At 37.2% G+C, this 20,260-nt stretch overlaps 1 protein-coding gene across 3 annotated transcripts in view; it reads right to left on the reverse strand.

Annotated features, from left to right (window-relative positions):
* The window catches only part of HYKK (hydroxylysine kinase), a 37,002-nt gene that overhangs the window by 8,354 nt on the left and 8,388 nt on the right, over positions 1 to 20,260 (reverse strand). For all 3 annotated transcript variants that reach the window (XM_071214320.1, XM_058294589.1, XM_058294590.2), the window contains exon 4: positions 12,876 to 13,059. In XM_071214320.1, the coding sequence (XP_071070421.1) occupies positions 12,876 to 13,059 (184 nt within the window). The remainder of the gene's footprint in view (positions 1 to 12,875; positions 13,060 to 20,260) is intronic.

Genomic DNA, 20,260 nt, shown 5'->3' on the forward strand with positions numbered 1-20,260 from the left:
TTAGAGGGGAGCAGATGTAGCTCAAGCAGTTGACTGCCCATCCCACATGGGAAGTCCCAATTCGGTTCCTGGTGCTTTAAGAAGACAAACAATGAGCAGACAACAAGCAAAAACAAATAAGCAAAACCAAAAAACCCCAAGCAGACCACAAGCAGAACAATGAACAATGAACAGACCATAAGCAAAAACAAACAAGCAGGGAGCAGATATGGCTCAATCAATTGAGTGCCTGCCTCCCATATGGGAGGTCCAAGGTTCGGTTTCCAGTGCCTCCTAAAGAAAAACAGATGAGACAATGAGCAAAAAAATAAATAAACAATGAGCAGACAATGAGCACAAAAACAATGGAACAAACAAGGGAACAATCTCAGGGGAAAAAAGAGTAAAAAAAAAATCTGTTAAATTTAAAAAAATATATTAGAGGGATATAACAGCAGATTTGAGTTGGTGGAGGATGGAATTAATGATTTGAGGACATCTGAACTGAAAAGACAGAGCAAAATGAGAAAAGAATGAAAAAAAATCTTGAACATGTTCTCAGGGAATTGAATGACAATGCAAAACACAAAAAACATATGTGCTGGAAAACGGATGTGGCTCAACTGATAGTGCATCCACCTACCATATAGGAGGTCCAGAGTTTGATACCCAGGGCCTCCTGGCCCATGTGGTGAGCTGGCCCACATGCAGTGCTGCTGTGCACAAGGAGTGCCATGCCATGCAGGGGTGCCCCCTGTGTTGGGGTGTCCCACGTGCAAGGAGTGCACCCCGCAAGGAGAGCTGCCCCACGTGAAAAAAGCGCAGCCCATCCAGGAGTGGGACCTCACACACAGAGAGCTGACACAGCAAGATGACGTAACAAAAAAAGAGGCACAGATTCCCGGTGCCACTGGACAAGAATGCAAGTGGACACAGAAGAACACATAGTGAATGGACACAGAGAGCAGACAACAGAGGGTGGAGAGGGAGAAGGGAGAGAAATAAATAAAATAAATCTTTAAAAAACAAAAAACAAAACATATGTGTTATCTGTGTCCCAGAAGGGGAAGAGAATGGAAAAGGGACAGAAAGAATTTTTGAGGAAAGAATGCCTGAAAACTCCCCAACCCTTATGAAAGACACAGATATCAATATCCAAGGACAATGTACACCCCAAACAGAATAAATCTGAATAGACCAACTCCAAAACACCTACTATTCAGAATGACAAATATCAGAAATGAAGAGAGGATTCTGATAGCAGCAAGAATAAAGCAAAGCATCATGTACAAAGGAAACTTGATAAGATTAAATGCTGACCTCTCATCAGAAACCATGAAGATGAGAAGAAAGTGGTATGATGTATTTAAGGTACTGAAAGAGATAAAACTGCCAACCAAGAATTCTGTATCCAGCAAAACTGTCCTTCAAACATGAGGGTGAGTTCAAAGTTTTCACAAAAACTAAGAGAATATTTACCAAAAGACCAGAATTATAAGAGATACTAATGGAAGAATTGCAGCCTGAAAGAAAAAAACAAGGGCAAGAGACTTGGAGAAGAGTATAGAGATGAAGATTCTTAGAGAAGGTAAATTAAAAGGTCAAAAGACAGACAATAGGAAGATATGACAAAGGGAAGTCAAAGAATAAAATGGACAAAGTCAGTAATGCCCTTACAGTAATAAATAAAATTGAATATTAATGGCCTTGAACTCCCCAAAAGACACAGACTGATAGAATGGATAAAAAAAAAAATGAGCCATCTATATATGGTCCACAAGAGACACATCAGACATAAGGACACAACCAGGATGAAAATGAAAAATATATGCCACACAGATAGCAACCAAAAAAGATCTGGGGTAGCAATACTAGTATCAGCCAAAATAGATTTTAAATACAAACCTGTTAATAAGGGATGAAGGTTATTATTTGTTAATAAAAGGGGCAATTTACCAAGAAGAAATAACTGTAATAAATATTTATGCACCTAAGCTGGATATCCCAAAATACATGAGGCACACACTGGCAAAACTGAAGGGAAAAACTGATGTTTCTACAATAATAGTTGAAGACTTCAATACACCACTCTCATTATTGAATAGAACATCTGGACAGCAGATTTGAGTTGACGGAGTACAGAATTAATGATAAGAGGACAGAACATCCAATAAACAAAGAAAAAGAGAATATCGTATAAATATAAAAGAAACAGAGACCTTGAATATATTTATAAATGAACTAGACCTAACATTTATAGAGCATGACACCCCAAAACAGCAGGGTATACATTCTTTTCAAGCACTCATGGATCCTTTTCCAGATAGATCATATGTTGGGTCACAAGACAGGTCTCGATAAAATTTAAAAGATTGAAATTACAAAAAACACTTTCTCTGATCATAACAGAAAGAAGCTGGAAATCAATGACGGATGGAAAAAGGTAAAATTCATAAATATATGGAGATTAAACAAAACACTCTTAAATAATCAGTGGGTCAAAGAAGAAATTGCAAGAGCATTCAATAAATATCTTGAGATGAATGAAAATGAAAACAACCTATCAAAACCTATGGGGCACCGCAAAGGCAGTGCTGAGAGGGAAATTTATAGCCCTCAATGCTTACATTTAAAAAGAAGAAAGAGCTAAAATTGAAGATCTAACTGCATGCCTGGAGGAACTAGAAAAAGTACAGCAAACTAATCCCAAACTAAGCTAAAGAAAATAGTAAAGATCAGAGCAGAAATAAATGAAATTGAGAACAGCACAACAACAACAAAAATAGAACAAACAAAACGAAAACCAAAAGTGGTTCTTTGAGAAGATCAACAAAATTGACAAACCCTTAGCTAGACTGACAAAGAAAAAAAAAAGAGAAGATGCAAATCAGATATAAGAGGGTGGGACATTACCACAGACCCCACAGAAATAAGAGAGATCATAAGAGGATACTATGAACAACTGTACACGAAAGGCCTAGACAGCAGAGACCTAATGGACAAATTCCTAGAAACACATGAACAACCTACACTGACCTTAGACGAAAAAGAAGATTTCAACAAACCAATCATGAATAAAGATTGAAACAGTCATCAAAAACCTCCCAAAGATGAAAAGCCCAGTACCATATGGCCTCACAGGTGAATTCTACCAGTTGTTCAAAAACAATCTAGGGAAACAGATTTTGCCCAATGGATAGAGCATCTGCCTACCACATGGGAGGTCCAAGGTGCAAACCCAGGGTCTCCTGAGCTGTGTGATGAGCTGGCCCACGCACAGTGCTGATGTGCACAAGGAGTGCTGTGCCATGCAGGGGTGTCCCCCGCGTAGGGGAGCCCCACGCACAAGGAGTGCACCCTGTAAGGAGAGCCGACCAGCGTGAAAGAAAGTGCAGCCTGCCCAGGAATGGCGCTGCACACACGGAAAGCTGACACAGCAAGATGACGCAACAAAATGATACACAGATTCTGGATGCCGCTGACAAGAACACAAGCGGACACAGAAGAACACACAGCAAATGGACAGAGAGAAGACAACTGGGGGGAGGGAAGGAGAGAAATAAATCTTAAAAAAAAAACCACATAAACAATCTAACACCAATCTTGCCCAAGCTCTCCAAAAAAATGGAACTGGAAGGAACACTACCAAACTCATTCTATGATGCTAAAATCACCCTAATATCAAAACCAGATAAAGATACTAGGAAAAAAGAGAATTACCAATATCTCAAATGAATATAGATGCAAAAATCCTCAACAAAATATTTTCAAACTGAATCCAAAAGCACATTAAAAGAACTATGCACCATGATCAAGTAGTTTTTATCCCAGATATGCAAGGGTGGTTCAACACAAGAAAATCAATTAGTATAATAAACCCCATTAATAAGTTGAAGGGATAAAAATCACGATGATCTCAATTGATGAAGAAAAGGCATATAACAAAATATAGCACCCTTCCTTGATTAAAACACTCTGAAAGATAGGAATAGAAGGAAGCTTTCTTAATTTGGTAAAGTACAGCTAGTATTGTACTCAGGAAAAACGCAAGGATGCCACTGTCCCCACTGTTATTCAATATTGTGCTAGAAGGTTCAGCTAGAGGAATTAGGTTAGATAAAGGGGAAAAAAGGCACCCAAATAGGAAATGAAGACATAAAACTTTTGCTATTTGCTGATGATAGGATCCTATATCTAGAAATTCCTGAAAAATCCACATTAAAAAACTAATAGCATTTCTATACACTACTGATGAGCAATCTAAGGAGGAAATCAGAAAAAAATTCCATTTATATTAGCAGCTAAAACAATCAAATATTTAGGAATAAACTTAACCAAGGGCATAAAAGACATGTATTCAGAAAACTACAAACATTGCTAAAAGAAATTGAAGAAGACTTAAATAAATGAAAGGACATTCCATGTTCATGGATTGGAAGACTAAATACCATTAAGATGTCAACTCTACCCAAACTGATTTACAGATTCAACGCAATCCCAGTAAAAATCCCAACAGCCTTCTTTTGCAGAAATTGAAAAGCCATTAATCAATTTTATTTGGAAAGGTAAGGGGCCATGAATAGCAAAAAATGTTCTTAAAAAAGAAGAATGAAGTTGGAGAACTCTTACTTTCTGACTTTAAGGCATACTACTTAGCTACAGTGGTAAAACAGCATCAAACTGGCATAAGGACAGATAGACTGAACAATGGAAGAAATTGAGGGCTCAGAACTTGACCCTCACATCTACGATCAAGCGATTTTTGACAAGGCTGTTAAGTCCACCCAGCTGGGCCAGAAAAGTCTGTTCAACAAATGGTGCTGGGAGACCTAGATAGCCATATCCAAAAGAAAGAAAGAATACCCGTATCTCACACCTTATAGAAAAATCACCTCAAAATGGATCAAGGATTTAAATATTAAAAAACAACAATAAAACTCCTAGAAGAAAATGTAGGAAAATATCTTCAAGATCATGTGGTAGGTTGTGCTTTCTTAAATCTTATGCCCAAAGCATAAGAAACGTAGAAAAAAATAGATAAATGGGACCTCAAAATTCAACATTTTGCACCTCAAAGAAATTTGTCAAAAGGGTAAACAGGCAGTCGACCCAATGGGAGAAAATATTTGGCAATCATATATATGGTAAAGGCTTAATATCCATGGTATATAAGGGGATCATACAAGTCAACAATAAAAAGACAAACGACCCAATTAAAAAATAGGCAAAAAAGGGAAGCAGCTGTGGCTCAAACAGTTGGTCTCCCGTCTACCACATGGGAGGCCCTGGGTTCATGTCCTGGGGCCTCCTCATGAAGGCAAGCTGGCCTGTGTGCTGTGGAGAGCTGACAGTCTGCGCACCATGGAGAGCTGATGTGGCAAGATGATGCAACAAAGGGAGACAAGCAGACATAGAAAAAAAAAAACAAAAAAACGTGCAGCGAATGGACACAGAGGACAGCAAAAAACAAGCCACAAGAGGGGGAATGAATGAATGAATGAATAAATAAATAAATAATAGGCAAAAGACTTGAATAGATAACTGTCCAAAGAAGAAACACAAATGGCAAAGAAACACATGAAAAATGTTCAACATAACTAGTGATTAGGGAAATGGAAATCAAAACTGCAATGAGATGTCATTTCACACCTATTAGACTGGCTGTTATTAAAAAGTCAGAAAACTGTAAATGTTAGAGAGGATGTAGAGAAATAGGAACGCTTATTCACTGTTGGTGGGAATGCAGAATGATACAGCCACTGGGGAGGACTATTTGGCAGTTCCTAAGGAAGCTGAATATAGACTTGCCATGGGATCCAGCAATACCATTGGTAGGTATATATCCAGAAGAAATGAGAGCAGTGACACGAATAGATAATCTGCACACCAATGTTCATAGCAGCATTATTCACGCTAGCCGAAAGTTGGAAACAACCTAGTTGCCATCAACTTATGAATGGATAAACAAATTGTAGAGTATACACACGATGGAATATTATGCAGTGTTAAGAAGAAATGAAGGGAAATGGACTTGGCCCAGTGGTTAGGGTGTCCGTCTACCACATGGGAGGTCCATGGTTCAAACTCTGGACCTCCTTCACCCGTGTGGAGCTGGCCCATGCACACTGCTGATGCGCGCAAAGAGTGCCATGCCACGCAGGGGTGTCCCCCACGTAGGGGAGCCCCACGTGCAAGGAGTGCACCCTGTAAGGAGAGCTGCCCAGCATGAAAGAAAGTGCAGCCTGCCCAGGAATGGCGCCGTACAAATGGAGAGGTGATGCAACAAGATGACAAAACAAGAAGAAACACAGATCCCCGTGTCGCTGACAACAACAGAAGCGGACAAAGAAACAAGACGCACCAAACAGACACAGAGAACAGACAACCGGTGTGGGGGGGATGGGAGAGAAATAAATAAATAAATAAACCTTTTAAAAAAAAAAGAAGAAATGAAGTTGTGAAACATATGACAGCATGGATGAACCTGGAGGACATTATGTTGAGTGACTCACACCACACACAAAAGGACAAATATTGTATGATTGCATTATTAGGAAGTAAGTGTATTATGTGAAATATAAATACATTAAGTGAAATATGAATATGGCTGGAATTGCATATGTAAGACCATTTTTCTTTGAAGCTGAATAAATTGTAAGTTAATAGTACAAAATGTTACTATCAGACAAACAAACAAAACAAAACACATTATACTAAGTAAAGGAGACTAGACAGTGTCCTATATATTGTAGGATTCCATTTATATAAAATGTATATATAAATCAAGTTAGAGATTAATGGTTATGTAGGTCTAAGAAAGGAATGCTCAGGGGTGTGGGGTCTTTCTTTTTGGAGTAATGAAATTGTTCTAAAATTTTTGAGGTGATGAATGTATACCATTGTGATTATACTAAAAGCTATTGATTATACACGTAGGATAAGATAGCAAGAAACAGCAGCTATGTACAGTGGGTACAGCTATGTACATAGAGAGATTGACAGGTAAGGAATTTTCTTGTTTGTTTTTTTCCTTATTATTGTTGAAATAATGAAAATGCTCTAATAATGATTGAAGTGATGAATGCACAACTATGTGATTATAGCAAATATACCATTACTGTACACTTTGGATGAATTGTATGTTTATTAATATATATCAATAAAATTGATTTGTTAAAAATATATACTTTTCTTAGTTATTGTTGGAAGTAGCAGAAAAAAATCAATAATATAGAAAAAAATATATTAACAGATTTTACCTAATGGATGTGTATATAACTACATCCAACAACTGTATCCAACAACTTACTTTTTAAATACATATGGATTATTTACAAAAATTTACCAGATTCTAGGTCATAAGGTGGATCTTCACAAATTTCAAAGCCTGAAGTCATACAGACCTGTGCTGTCCAATATGGTGGCCACTGGCCATATGTGGCTATTTAAATTTCCATTTAAACCATTAAAAATAAATAAAATTAAAAATCCAGTTCTTTAGATGCACAAACTGCATTTCAAGTGCTCAGAAGCCACTACTATATTGGAAAACACTGACATAGAATATATCTATCATTTAAGAAAATTTTATTGGACAACACTAATATAGAATATGTTCTCTGACCACAGTGCCATTATGCTAAAAATCAAGAAGAAAAAGATAAGTTACCAAATGTTTGGAACAAAGGATTTATACTTCTAAATACTCATGGGTGAAAAGAAGAAATCCTAAAGTAAATTAGAAAATATTTTGAATTAAATAAAAATGAAAATAATATATATCATTACTTGGGGTATATATATCTCCCATGCTAAAGAACTTCAGATGGTACCCAATTAAGATAAAAAAAAAAATAGAGGATGCTCAAGGTAAGTTACTGAAAAGAAGCCTTAGCAATAATAGCAGACAACTGATCTTAACATTATAAAACAAATGGACATAATAATGAAGGACAAAATGAAGATGGGAAATCTAACATTTTCTCTATAATCTAAGAGAAAAAGAACCAAACAAAAATGCACTTCCAGGGGGAAACAGACTTGGCCCAGTGGATAGGGCGTCCGCCTACCACATGGGAGGTCTGCGGTTCAAACCCCGGGCCTCCTTGACCCGTGTGCAGCTGGCCCATGCGCAGTGCTGATGCGCTCAAGGAGTGCCGCCCCACGCAGGGGTGTCCCCCGCGTAGGGGAGCCCCGCCGGGAAGGAATGCACCCCATAAGGAGAGCCGCCCAGCGCGAAAGAAAGTGCAGCCTGCCCAGGAATGGCACCGCCCACACTTCCCGTGCCGCTGATGACAACAGAAGCGGACAAAGAAACAAGACGCAGCAAATAGACACAGAGAACAGACAACCGGGGGAGGAAGGGAATTAAATTAATTAATTAATTAATTTTTTAAAAAAATGCACTTCCACATCTTTTACTTTAAGAATAAGAGTAACTGACTGATGATGGGTATGGGATTTATTTTTGGGAGGAGGGAAGACGAAAATGTTCTAAAATTAGATTATGGTAATGATTGTACAACCCTGTGACTATACTAAAAAGCACCAAACTGTATTCTTAAATGGGTGAGCTGTATGTTATGTGAATTATACCTCAATAAAACCATAAAAAAGAATAATAGGATATTTTCTTTTCAATTTACAAAACATATGGGTGGAAGAGTGGGGTGAGGGGGGTAGGGGGTAGACGGGGACCTCATTTTTTTAAATGTAACATTAAAAAAATAAAGAGAAAAAAATTTACAAAACATTTTCAATAGCTTATATATTCTTCAATAAATAATAAAGGCATGGAGTTCTTTTATAAACTCTTAAACCAGACTCCTCTCTCTCCCCGAAAATTACCCTTGAGAGATACAGTTAAGTCTATATTTAGAGCTAAATTTATAAGTGCAAATGCAAACATTAGAAAAAAATTAGGTGTTCCATGTGTGGAACAATGATGAAAGTGTGTCATGAGCCAAAGCTAATGTTTTATTAATTTTGTGCCTGAGGTCCAAAATAAGAAAAAAAGATTAATGAGCTAAATATTCATTTTAAGAAGTTTAAAAGAATAGCAAAATAAGCCCGAAGAAAACAAAGAGAGACAGAGTAGAAATTAATAAAAATTATTAACTACAATAGAGAAGCTCAATAAAGCCAAAGCCAAATGGTTTTTTTTGTTTTGTTTTGTTTTTTAGGGGGAACCAGGGATTGAATCTGGGACCTCATGCATGTAAAGCAGGCACTCAACCACTGAGCTACACTGGCTCCCCAAACTGGGTTTTTAGAAAGACTGAAAATTGATAAATCTCTGGTGAGACTAATCAAGAAAATATGAGAAAAAGCACTAATAAACGTTATCTAGAAAAAAAAGAGGCATCATCAAATAGACATTAAAAGTAACAAAAGGTATATAAATAAATTTATGGCAATAAATATGAAAATATAGATGAAATGGACAAATGTATAGAAAAATATTACCTACCAAACAGAACAGAAGAAATAGACAAGAGAAGAAATAGAAAATGTAAACAGTTCTATAAATATTAAAGAAATTGAATTATTAATTTAAAAACTTCCCTTAAAGGAAAATCCAGGACCAGATGACTTTGCCAGAAAATTATTCCCAAACATTAAAAAGGAAAAAATTCAGGAGGGTATATGGGGACCTCATATTTTTTTAATGTAACCTTAAAAAAAATAAAGACAAGAAAACAAAAACAAAAAAGGAAAAAAAAAGGAAAAATCAAACTTACAACCTATAAATGGGTAGGAAAAAAGGGTATATTCCTGAGCTCATTTTTAATAAAGCTAACAAAACCCAACAAAGTCAATATGAGAGAGAAAAAGAGAAAGAGTAGGTCAATCATACTTAAGGACTTAAACACAAAAATCATAAAGAAAAGAAAAGCAAACTAAATAAGGCAATATATTAAAAAGGAAAACAAGCATTGTAACCAAGTCATGTTTTGCATACACATAGCCTCTTTGAAAACTGCATAGGAATGCAGTGTTGATTTAACATTAGAAACAATCAATGTAATTCACCACATTAACAGATTAAAAGGGAGAAAAAAATTATCTCAATAGATAAAATTAAACATTTATTATATAAATTCTTAGCGAATCAAGAAAAGAAGGGAAAATTCTTTGTCTTTAAAGGGTATCAACAAAAAAACTATAGTAATCATCATACTTAATCGTTATATAGTAAAAGCTTTCCCTTTAATGTGGAGGAAAGACAAGGAGTCTCGGTGTAGTAAAGCAAAGAAAAAAAAAAGGATTATTTCTTCCTTTATAAAACTGTCATTATTTATAGAAGGAACGATTGTATATGTAGAAAATCCTAAAGAATCCCAATGTGGTATGGGCGCAAAAATAGATAAATAGACCAGCAGAAAGAACAGAGAGTCTAGAAACATATTTGATTTACAACAGAAGTAGTACTGCAAAACAGAGTGGGAAAAATGGTCTTTTCAATAAATGGTGGTAGGAAAACTTATCAATCAAAAGAAAAAATGAAATTGGACCCATACTTCACACCATATAAAGAAATAAATTCCAGATGGATTATAGGTCTAATATGAAAGGTAAAACTATTAAACTTTAGGAAGATAACAGGAGAATATCTTCATGACCATAGGGTAGAGAAAAAAAATACACAAAACACTAAACATATAGTAAAAGACTCATATATTTGAAACCAATAAAATCAAGGACTGTTCATCAAAAAATACCATAAAGGGAAGAGGATTTGGCTCAATGGATAGAGCATCCACCTACCACATGGGAGGTCCAAGGTTCAAACCCAGGGCCTTCTGACCCATGTGGGGAAGCTGGCCCACGAACAGTGCTGATGTGTGCAAGGAGTGCGGTGCCACCCAGCAGTATCCCCCACGTAGGGGAGCCCCACGTGCAAGGAGTGCGCCTGGTAAGGAGAGCAACCGCACACGACAAAAGGGCAGCCTGCCCAGGACTGGGGCTGCACACACAGAGATCTGACACAGCAAGATAATGCAACAAAAAGAAACACAGATTCCCAGCGCCACTGGTAAGAATACAAGCGGACACAGAAGAACACACAGCGAATGGACACAGAGAGCAGACAATTGGGGAGGGGGGGAGAGTAGGGGAGAGAAATAAATAAAAAATAAATCTAAGAAAAAAACAAAAAAAACCCACAATACCATAAAGAGGATAAAAAGACAAACCACAGAATGGAGCAAATATCTGTATAAACATATAATCAAAAAGGACTCATATAGAATATATTTAGAACTCCTACAAATCAACGAGAGAGAAAAAAATCGCAAAAGACTTGAACATGTACTTTACAAAAGAGTATATCCAAATGGTGATAAGGAAATATGTATTAAAATCACAATTAGAAACTATTATACACATCAACATTGGCAAAAGTTTAAAAATCTGGCAATACTGAGGAGACAGAGCAGCAAGAACTCTTACACTATGTTAGCAGAAGTATAAATTTGTACAAACACTTTGGGAAACTGCTTCGCATTATCTAGTAAAGTTGCATAGCAATATGTCTTATGTACTACCTAGTAATCCTACCCCTAGGTATATACCCAAAGACTCATGAACATATATATACCAAGAAACACTTACAAGAATGTTCATGGCAGGATTGTTCTTAATAGCCAAACATTAGAAACAACCCAAGTATCCTTTAAGAGTAGAACAGAGAAATAAATTGTGGTTTATTTATGAATAGCATACAGTGATAAAAGTTAAACTATAGCTACATGAAACATGGAGACTCTTAGAAAAGTAATATTGAGCAAAATATTAAAAAAAAAAAAAGACAAGTGAAGATATGCTCATATACTGTATAATGTAGGGAGACACAGTAGGAGCAGGGAAACCACTTAAGAGTCTACTGCAATGAACTAGTAAGTGATAATAGTAGTTTGGACCAGAGATAGTAGTAAAGGTGAGAGAAAGTGGTTAGAATCAGCCTATCTTTTGAAGTTAGATCCAATAGTTTGATTGGGATGTGAAAGAAAGAACAAAATCAGTGTTATTGACTCCTAGATTTTTGGCCAGATTAACTGGATGAACGGTAGATACCATCTCAGTGAGATGAAGACAATTGGGGGAAAAAAGTTTGCGGGAAAAAAAATCAACTCTGCTTTCATGCTACCACATTACATTGTGTTTGTATCAAGTAAGCAAAGGGCAAAAGGAAATATACTGCCTTGTCCTAGGCCTTGCTAGAAATTCCCCACAGTTCCTTGCCCTTTGACCAATTCTTCATAGTGGGTCAAAACACTGGTTACATCTAGATATAACTAGATGAAACTTTTGTCCTGGTACACAGGGAGATATGTACTAGAGTGTTCACTGCAAAAACGTTTACATAGCAAAAGATAGGAAGCAACCTTAAGCACCACTAACAAGAGAATGGACCAAAAAATTACCATATATTCAAATTAATTATGGTTCTTCATATACTATGGATGCTACTCAGCAGCTAACATGTACTGAAATGAATGAACTGAAAAACATAATGTTGAATTAAAAAAGCAGGTTGCAGAATGGTATATAGCATTTGATGCATACAAAGTTTGAAAAAATGTAAAACAGTAATACATGTAATTATGAATATATGCATATATAGTAATGATATTAAAACATGTATGCAAATTCAGTAGGGAGGAGAGAGGAGAATCCTGTAAAGTTCAGAGGGGACTTCAAATGTATCAATTTTTTAAAATGTATCAATATTATGGAAAATAAAAATATTATTCTTCAAAAAAATAATAGGAGCAAATATGGAGAAGTTTTAATATTTGATAAAGCTAAGTTTTATCTCCATACTTTTCTAATGGTTTGAAATTTGACAATTTAAGTATATAGAAAAATATTTATTTGATTGAGAAAGTACTCACATTCTCGAAAATGACTGAATTTGGTCATTATTTCATCCTTGAACAGCTGAATGACCTGCTCAACAATTTCTCGATTGCGATTCTGGCCCAAAGCATATACATATTTCTCCAGAAGTGGAACATTTTTCAGATTCCAGATGAAGTTCTCCCGGTGAAGACTATTTAACTTTGGGTGATGGAATTTCTAGATCAAAAGCAAGAAACTCTTAGACTCCTGACATATACTGCTCCTTAGACATTTGCTGTATCTAGAAGGATAAACTCTATAAAGTGACCTGGGGAATGACTTAAGGTGACAGCAAGTATTCCCTCATTGTCATAGACTTGCTCCATTTACATTAATCCACAAAATAGTAATAACAGTATTTATATAGGATCTCACAGTTTTGAAAGCATATTCCCTTCTCATTTGAGACTCATAATTGTGCGAAGATGGGTATATTATCCACAGTTTATGAAAGGAATTAGAGGCAGCTCTAAAGAACTCTGTTCTCATTGACTTGATCTGACCCTGCCACCACAGCTCCTTCTACGTGACTTATCTTCTACTCTCTCCTTTGCTCACTCTACTCCAAGCACACTGGCTTCGCCACTGTTCAGGGTACTTGCCAGGCATGTTCCCACCTTGCTGTCACTGCACTTGCTGTTTCCTCCTTCTGGGATGCTTGTCTTCAGGTATCCACATGATTAGTGCCTTCATTTCTATGAGATCATTATCAAAACTCACCTATTCTGTTGTAACTTCTGGACCCCTCTATCTAAAATGTCAACGCCCTTTCCAATATTTCACCCCTCTTCTCTGCTTAGTTTTCCATCTTAGTATTTGTTGCTGTCTTACATTCCCTGTAATTTGCTTATGTATTATATCTTAATGTCAATACTCACTAAATGTAAGCTCTACAAGGGGCAGAGACTTTATTTTTTGTCTGATTTGTTCACAACTGTATATTCACACCTGGATCGATGCCTGGAACACAGAAGGCTCTATTCAATTAATATCTGCTGAAAAAATTAACCTTCACAAAATAAAAAACTCTGGAATTGAAAGGGCTGTTAGGTCTTGACCACTCTGTCATCATCATTGCACAAATGGGGAAATTGTGGTTCAGAGAAGACGCTAGGAAGGGGCAGAATGAGGACCCATGCCATCCAAATAGAGTAGCTTTTAAATATTTTTGACCATGACAGTAAGAAATACACTTTAAAGAAAAACATTTCAGTAAAATGACACTTTTACCATTACATGTGATATACTCTAGTGTTTTTTATATTTTATTCTATATCTTTAAAAATGTAAAGCATGACCCTCTAAATTGATATCAACACCTACTATCATGACCTGAAGTTTGAAAACACTGATCAAATCTCATTTTCTTTTATGCTTCTGTTGTCACTCCAATATCCTTGCCAAAGGTCACCTAACCTCTGTTTGAATACTTCCAGTGGGATATACTTTCTATCCTTATTCAAATGGCTATAACCATGTTCCTTTTGCTGAGCCAAAATTTGCCTCTCAAGTAACACTGATACCACTGATTACAACTATGACCTATGGGACCATCTGGAACAAGTCAGTCCTTCTCCCACATGGCCTTTCTCTGGATATTTGAAGAAGCATTCCTGCTCCCTCTGAGTCCTCTCTTCTCCAGATTAAACATTTCTATTTCTTCAACTATCCCTCATTTGGTTCTGAATCTCTGTACCATCTGGTGTATTAAATGCCACCAAGGATCAGGCTGTATAGCAAGCAGTGAAAACATTGTTAGGAATTGTGACTACAGGGGAGAGTAGGACGGGGACTAGGTATGAGATGATGGTGGAGAGAAAAACTAACTTTTATTTTATATGCTCAGTACTGTTTGAAAATTTTACCATGTGCATATATTAGTTTCTATTTTAAAAAGTAAAAATAATACTCTTGTTGGGATGGAACAATCTACTCTGAAGGTTCTGAGTCAGCTTCTAAAACATGCATCCCTCAGGAGGAATTCTCGGTTCTAGTAGGAATAGTGGACAGAACACTGGACTTGGAGCCAGACAAAGCTGGGTTTCAAATGGCTCCACTATTTATGAGCAAACCACTTAATACCTCAGACTTTAGTTTCCTAAAGTAAAATGAGGGTATCAACACCATCCTCACAGTTATCTGTTGATTAAATAAGACATGAAATTTTAAAAAACACCTCATAGATATAGGTGCTTAATAAATGTTGACTATGAATGTTGTAATGGATCCACATAACTTTTCATCCTTCGACTCCTTGGGCATACTAACTTGAATTTCGGATAATTTAATCACTACTCCTTATTAGTCTGTCTCAGCCTGCCTCCTGTCAGCTTTCTCACTCCCCAACCCTCACCTTAGCTCCCATTTCCCAAGAACTGTGCTTCCTCTAGTACAAAGCTCTGACCACAATCATACTCATAAGCTTGCCCTGTATTTTCTTCTCTCTCATACTCAAATGAATATCCTGATACTGACCTCCAGTCCGTGTTGGGCCAAGTAGCAACCAGATTCCAGTACAGACTACTTAGTCCCCCACTTGTGCTGGCTCCTACAACCCCTGGGCTCCTGTCTACTCTGGATGTCCCAGATCTCTCCAGATAATGAAAGCTTCAGTGGCCCAACCACATCCATAGCAGAGCAGTCACAGCCTCAGTCACACCTACAGAACTAAAATACTGCCCCTGAGTGTTACCTTTCCCCATGGATCCTAGTATATAGAAAAACTAAGAACCTACCACCTGCATAGGCATGGAGGGAGCGGACGGAAAAAGAGGGTACGGACAATGGAAATAGAGCATGCTAAAATACACTGCAGTTCCAAGAAAGGAATGTTTTTCTTGGTTCACTCTAAAACTCCCTTGTCCCCTGTAAGACAACTTAAATTAAGCTGCATAACAGAGCTATAGGTGGTTAATTGCACAGTGGAACTCACTGTCGGTTACAATGTGATGCAATCTCCCTCTGAAAACTATTTGCCATTTCATAATATAGCAAAAGTGGAAAATTCATTGGCAATAAGGCATACAAGTGAAGGCCACAGATAGGGTAGAAAGAAAGGTTAATGATAAAAAGGAACTCATTTCTGTTATGTAACAGGCACTCATTTAAACAGCTTATTTATAATATTTGTTTCCAAAAATGATAGACTTTACTGAGCATTCCAATCAGTTTAAGGGTTTTTCTAAATAAAATATGAGAATTTTCTGAAAATATATTTAATTAAAATAGGCTAATTTAATCCAGATTACATTAATATCCACAAAAGAATATTTTAAAGGAGTTGGATTTGCTTCAACTTAATTTAAAACCATTTCAAGAGAAATGCTTACTATGTTTACTAAAACTTGCACTGCTCAACAAATATTTGTTGAATAAATGAAGAGAGTGCAATGTGAAATGGAGAATGTTGGAAGCACAGAAAAAGTTCTATCAGTTTACCAACATTTGCCGAGGACCAAATACTTACAGACTTATAGAATGAATGTTTAGGTGAGGGATACAGTAATCATCTCCAGATAATGGGATTACTGGTTAACTTTAAAATTTTTCTTTGTATTTTTATCTAACTTTCTTTAAATAATGAGTCATTTAAGGGTTTTAAAGTCAGATAAAATACTTATTTCTACTTGGGATAAAAAGGATAAACGAATACTGTTTACTTCAAAATAGACTTCAGCTTTTGGCCAAGATGAAATAACTGGACCAGATTTACCCCACCTTCTGAATTAGCTAAAATATTGTACAAAATTATAAAACAATGGATTTAAAGTTACTTGACATCAGGCAATGAAGAACAGTGATTCCTGAGAGATGGAAAACAAATGAAGTAAGCCCTATGATTGCCCCAGTTTACTGCCCTGAGAGATTCTGTAGGCCATGGGGCAGGGAGGGGACACCTAAGTGAGGAGGCAGAGCTGAGAGTCCAAGGAGCCCAAAATGGCTAGAGTTTGCATGATAGAACACAGAGAACAACGAGTGAGAACTCTAGAAATTTGCAGAGTTCCTCTTGAGAATTTGACAGAGTACATATGGTTCATTGTACGAGCATGAGAAAACTTACTGAAATCTGGGGAAAGAACCCCCTGAAATCATTCAAGGGAATAATACTTGGCATTCATACATGGCTAGGAATGGTGCCTGTTCCTACCAACCAGATTGAAAACCTCTTAATTTACAAAACACTAGGTAGAGAATTCATAAGGGTCTTTCCTTAGTAGAAAGGAATAATTATTCCTAGACTAAACCCAGCCCTGGTCCCACCTACCAAATCTTAAAAGCAAGATCCAAAAGGATCTAATAGCTTCCAAGTAACTAAATTACTTCTACTCAAGGAAGCTTCATGAACCCCAAGCACAAGAAACATGAAGAAGACTACACCAAGGCATATCCTAATCAAATTGCTCAAACTGGTGATAAAGAGAAAAATCTTAAAAGCAGGACTCACCCCCACATAAACAAAATAAACATTATGTTCAGAGGAACAAAGGTAAGGATTCTAGCAGATTTCCTATCAGGAACAATGTAAGTACAAAGAAAGTAGAGCAAAGTCTTTAAAGTACGAAAGAAAAGACTGTCAACCTAGAAGTTTTTACTCATGAACATATCTTTCCAATATGAAGGTGAAACAAAGACTTTTTCAGATATATAAAAGCTGAAAAAAAATTCATCAGCAGTTCACATTAAAAGAAATGTAGGGGAGGGATGTAGCGCAGGTGGTTGAGTGCCTGCTTCCCAGGTACAAGGTCCTAGGTTCAATCCCTGGTACCTCCTAAAAACAAACAGATGAGGAAATCAGGTCTCATTGGGTAATGGACGTGGCTTGGTGGTTGAGTGCCTGCTTCCCATGTCTGAGGTCCTGGTTTCAATACCTCCTAAAAAAAATGTAAAAGGAAGTCCATCAGGCAGAAGGAAATGATATCTGATAGAAATTCGGAACTGCACAAAGGAATGAAGAACATTGGAAAAGGTAACAACATGGGCAAATACATAATATTTTTCTTTATTATTTATCTCTTTAAAAAGATTAAGGGAGTTGATGTAGCTCAGTGGTTGAGTGCCTGCCTCCCACATAAAAGATCCTGGGTTCAATCCTTGATACCTCATTAAAAAAAAAAGATAACTAAAGGTTTAAATAAATAACAATTTATTGTGGGGTTTATAATGTAGGTATAAGTAAAATGCATAACAACAATAACATAAAGGCTAGGAAGGAAGATACATGCTTTTGTAAGGTTCAGATACTATACATGAAGTGGTATAATATAACTTGAAGATAGAGTGTGATAAGTTAAAGATGTATTCTATAAACCCCAAATCAACCACTAAAATAACAGAACAGAGTTATAACTAATAAGCCAACAAAGAAGATTACTCAATCCAAAAGAAGGCAGAAAAAAGGAAACAAAGAACAGATTTGACACAGAAAACAAATAGAAAGATAATAGGCTTAAACCTAACCATATCAATGATCACATTAAATGTAAATGGTCTAAAGATGCCGATTAAGAGGCACAGATTGTCATACTGGATTAAAAAGCAAGACCTAAATATATGTTGTCTATAAGAAACACACTTTAAATATAAAAACTATAATATAAAACAGCAAAAAATTTGTTTCACTCATTCCCAGGAAACTATAAATATCAAGTCCCTGGAGGAGAGGGAATAAAAATCCAATTCTTATTGTTAAAATGTCCCCAGTCCCATTCCATCTTTCACTTAACTTCCATTAAGGTGCTAGGTTACTGCTTTCTTGAAAGCTCCAGTCAGATAGAAAAAAAACTATGGGGAAGCAGATTTGGCTCAAATGATAGAGTATCCAGCTACCACATGGGAGGTCCAGGGTTCAAACCCAGGGCCTCCTGATCCATGTGGTGAGCTGGCCCATGTGCAGTGCTGATGTGTGCAAGGAGTGCCATGCCATGCAGGGGTGTCCCCCACGTAGGGGAGCCCCACGCGCAAGGAGTGCACCCCTCAAGGAGAGCCACCCCACCCAAAAAAAGCACAGCCTGCCCAGGAGAGGTGCTGCACACACAGAGAGCTGACGCAGCAAGAAGTCACAACAAAAAAAGACACAGATTCCTGGTGCTGCTGACAAGAATGCAAGTGGACAAAGAAGAACACACAGCAAATGGACACAGAGAGCAGACATTGGGGGTGGGGGGAAGGGGACAAATAAAATAAATAAATCTTTAAAAAAAAAAAAAAAAGAAAGAAGAGAAACAATGTACAGAAGCAAGGACTGGAATCAGGTAAGTTGATCCCAGCATCTATTAAAGAGGCACAATGTGAAATGAGTAGGGGCTGAGCTGCTTTCCTGTATGGCAATAAGCTTTAGCTTCCACAGACCTCAACACCTTTTGGCCTTCTCATCCTTCCAGCCTCCTGCTCCAGGGTATGGAGGTTACTATATGATTGACACCAGGGCAGTACCCTACCTACTTTAGCATGGGGTTGTGTCCCAGGAAACATAGGTTAGAATCCATGTCTTACTCACCCCTTCCCTCTCCCATATGCTTAATATTAATTCAATCACCAAATCTGGTCAATTCTATCTCCTAAATAATATTTTTTTTTTTAAGATTTTTTTATTCATCTCTCCCCAACCCCTTGTTGTTCACACTTGCTTTGTCTGTTCTTTTTGTTTTTTTAAGAGGCACCAGAACCCAAACCTGGGACCGCCAATGTGGGAGGGATGCACCTAATCATTTAACCCACCTCCATTCCATGCTGTATTGTGTCTCTCATTATATTTTCCTCTTGTTTCTCTTGTTGCATCAGCTTGCTGCAGCTGCCCATTGCACCAGCTCGCCATCCTCTTTAGGAGGCACTGGGAACCTCTGCTCCCTGCTTTGCTGAGTCTCTCATTATGTTTTTTTTTCTTGTGTCTCTTGTTGTATCATCTTGTGTCAGCCTGCCATGCCTGCCCAATGTGCCAACTTGCTGTCTTCTTTAGGAGGCATCAGGAACCAAACCATGGACCTCCCATGTGGTAGGCAGAAGCCCAATTGCTTGAGCCACATGTTTCCCTCCCAAATATATATTGAACCTTTTCTTGGTTTAGGCCCTCAACCAGCTTTTACCTGACTACTGCATTAGCTTCCAAGATGCATTTCCTGCCTCCAGTTTGGCTTTCTGCTAATCCATTTGCTATACTAGCCCCGAGTAATTTAAAGTAGAAATCATTGCCTGTTTGAAAACCCTCCAAGGTTCCCCACTGCCTACAAAGTCCAAACTTCTAAGCATCCTATATTTTGATGCATTTTATACTCTGACTCCACCCTACTTTTTCAGCCTTAACTCTGTCTCTCTCAGGCATACCGTATACTCTAGCCACAATGAATTATTCAGAGTTTCTGGAACATAGTCATTTGTTCCT

This window comes from Dasypus novemcinctus, chromosome 3 (assembly GCF_030445035.2).
Source record: "Dasypus novemcinctus isolate mDasNov1 chromosome 3, mDasNov1.1.hap2, whole genome shotgun sequence".
Classification (NCBI taxonomy): Eukaryota; Metazoa; Chordata; class Mammalia; order Cingulata; family Dasypodidae; genus Dasypus; species Dasypus novemcinctus.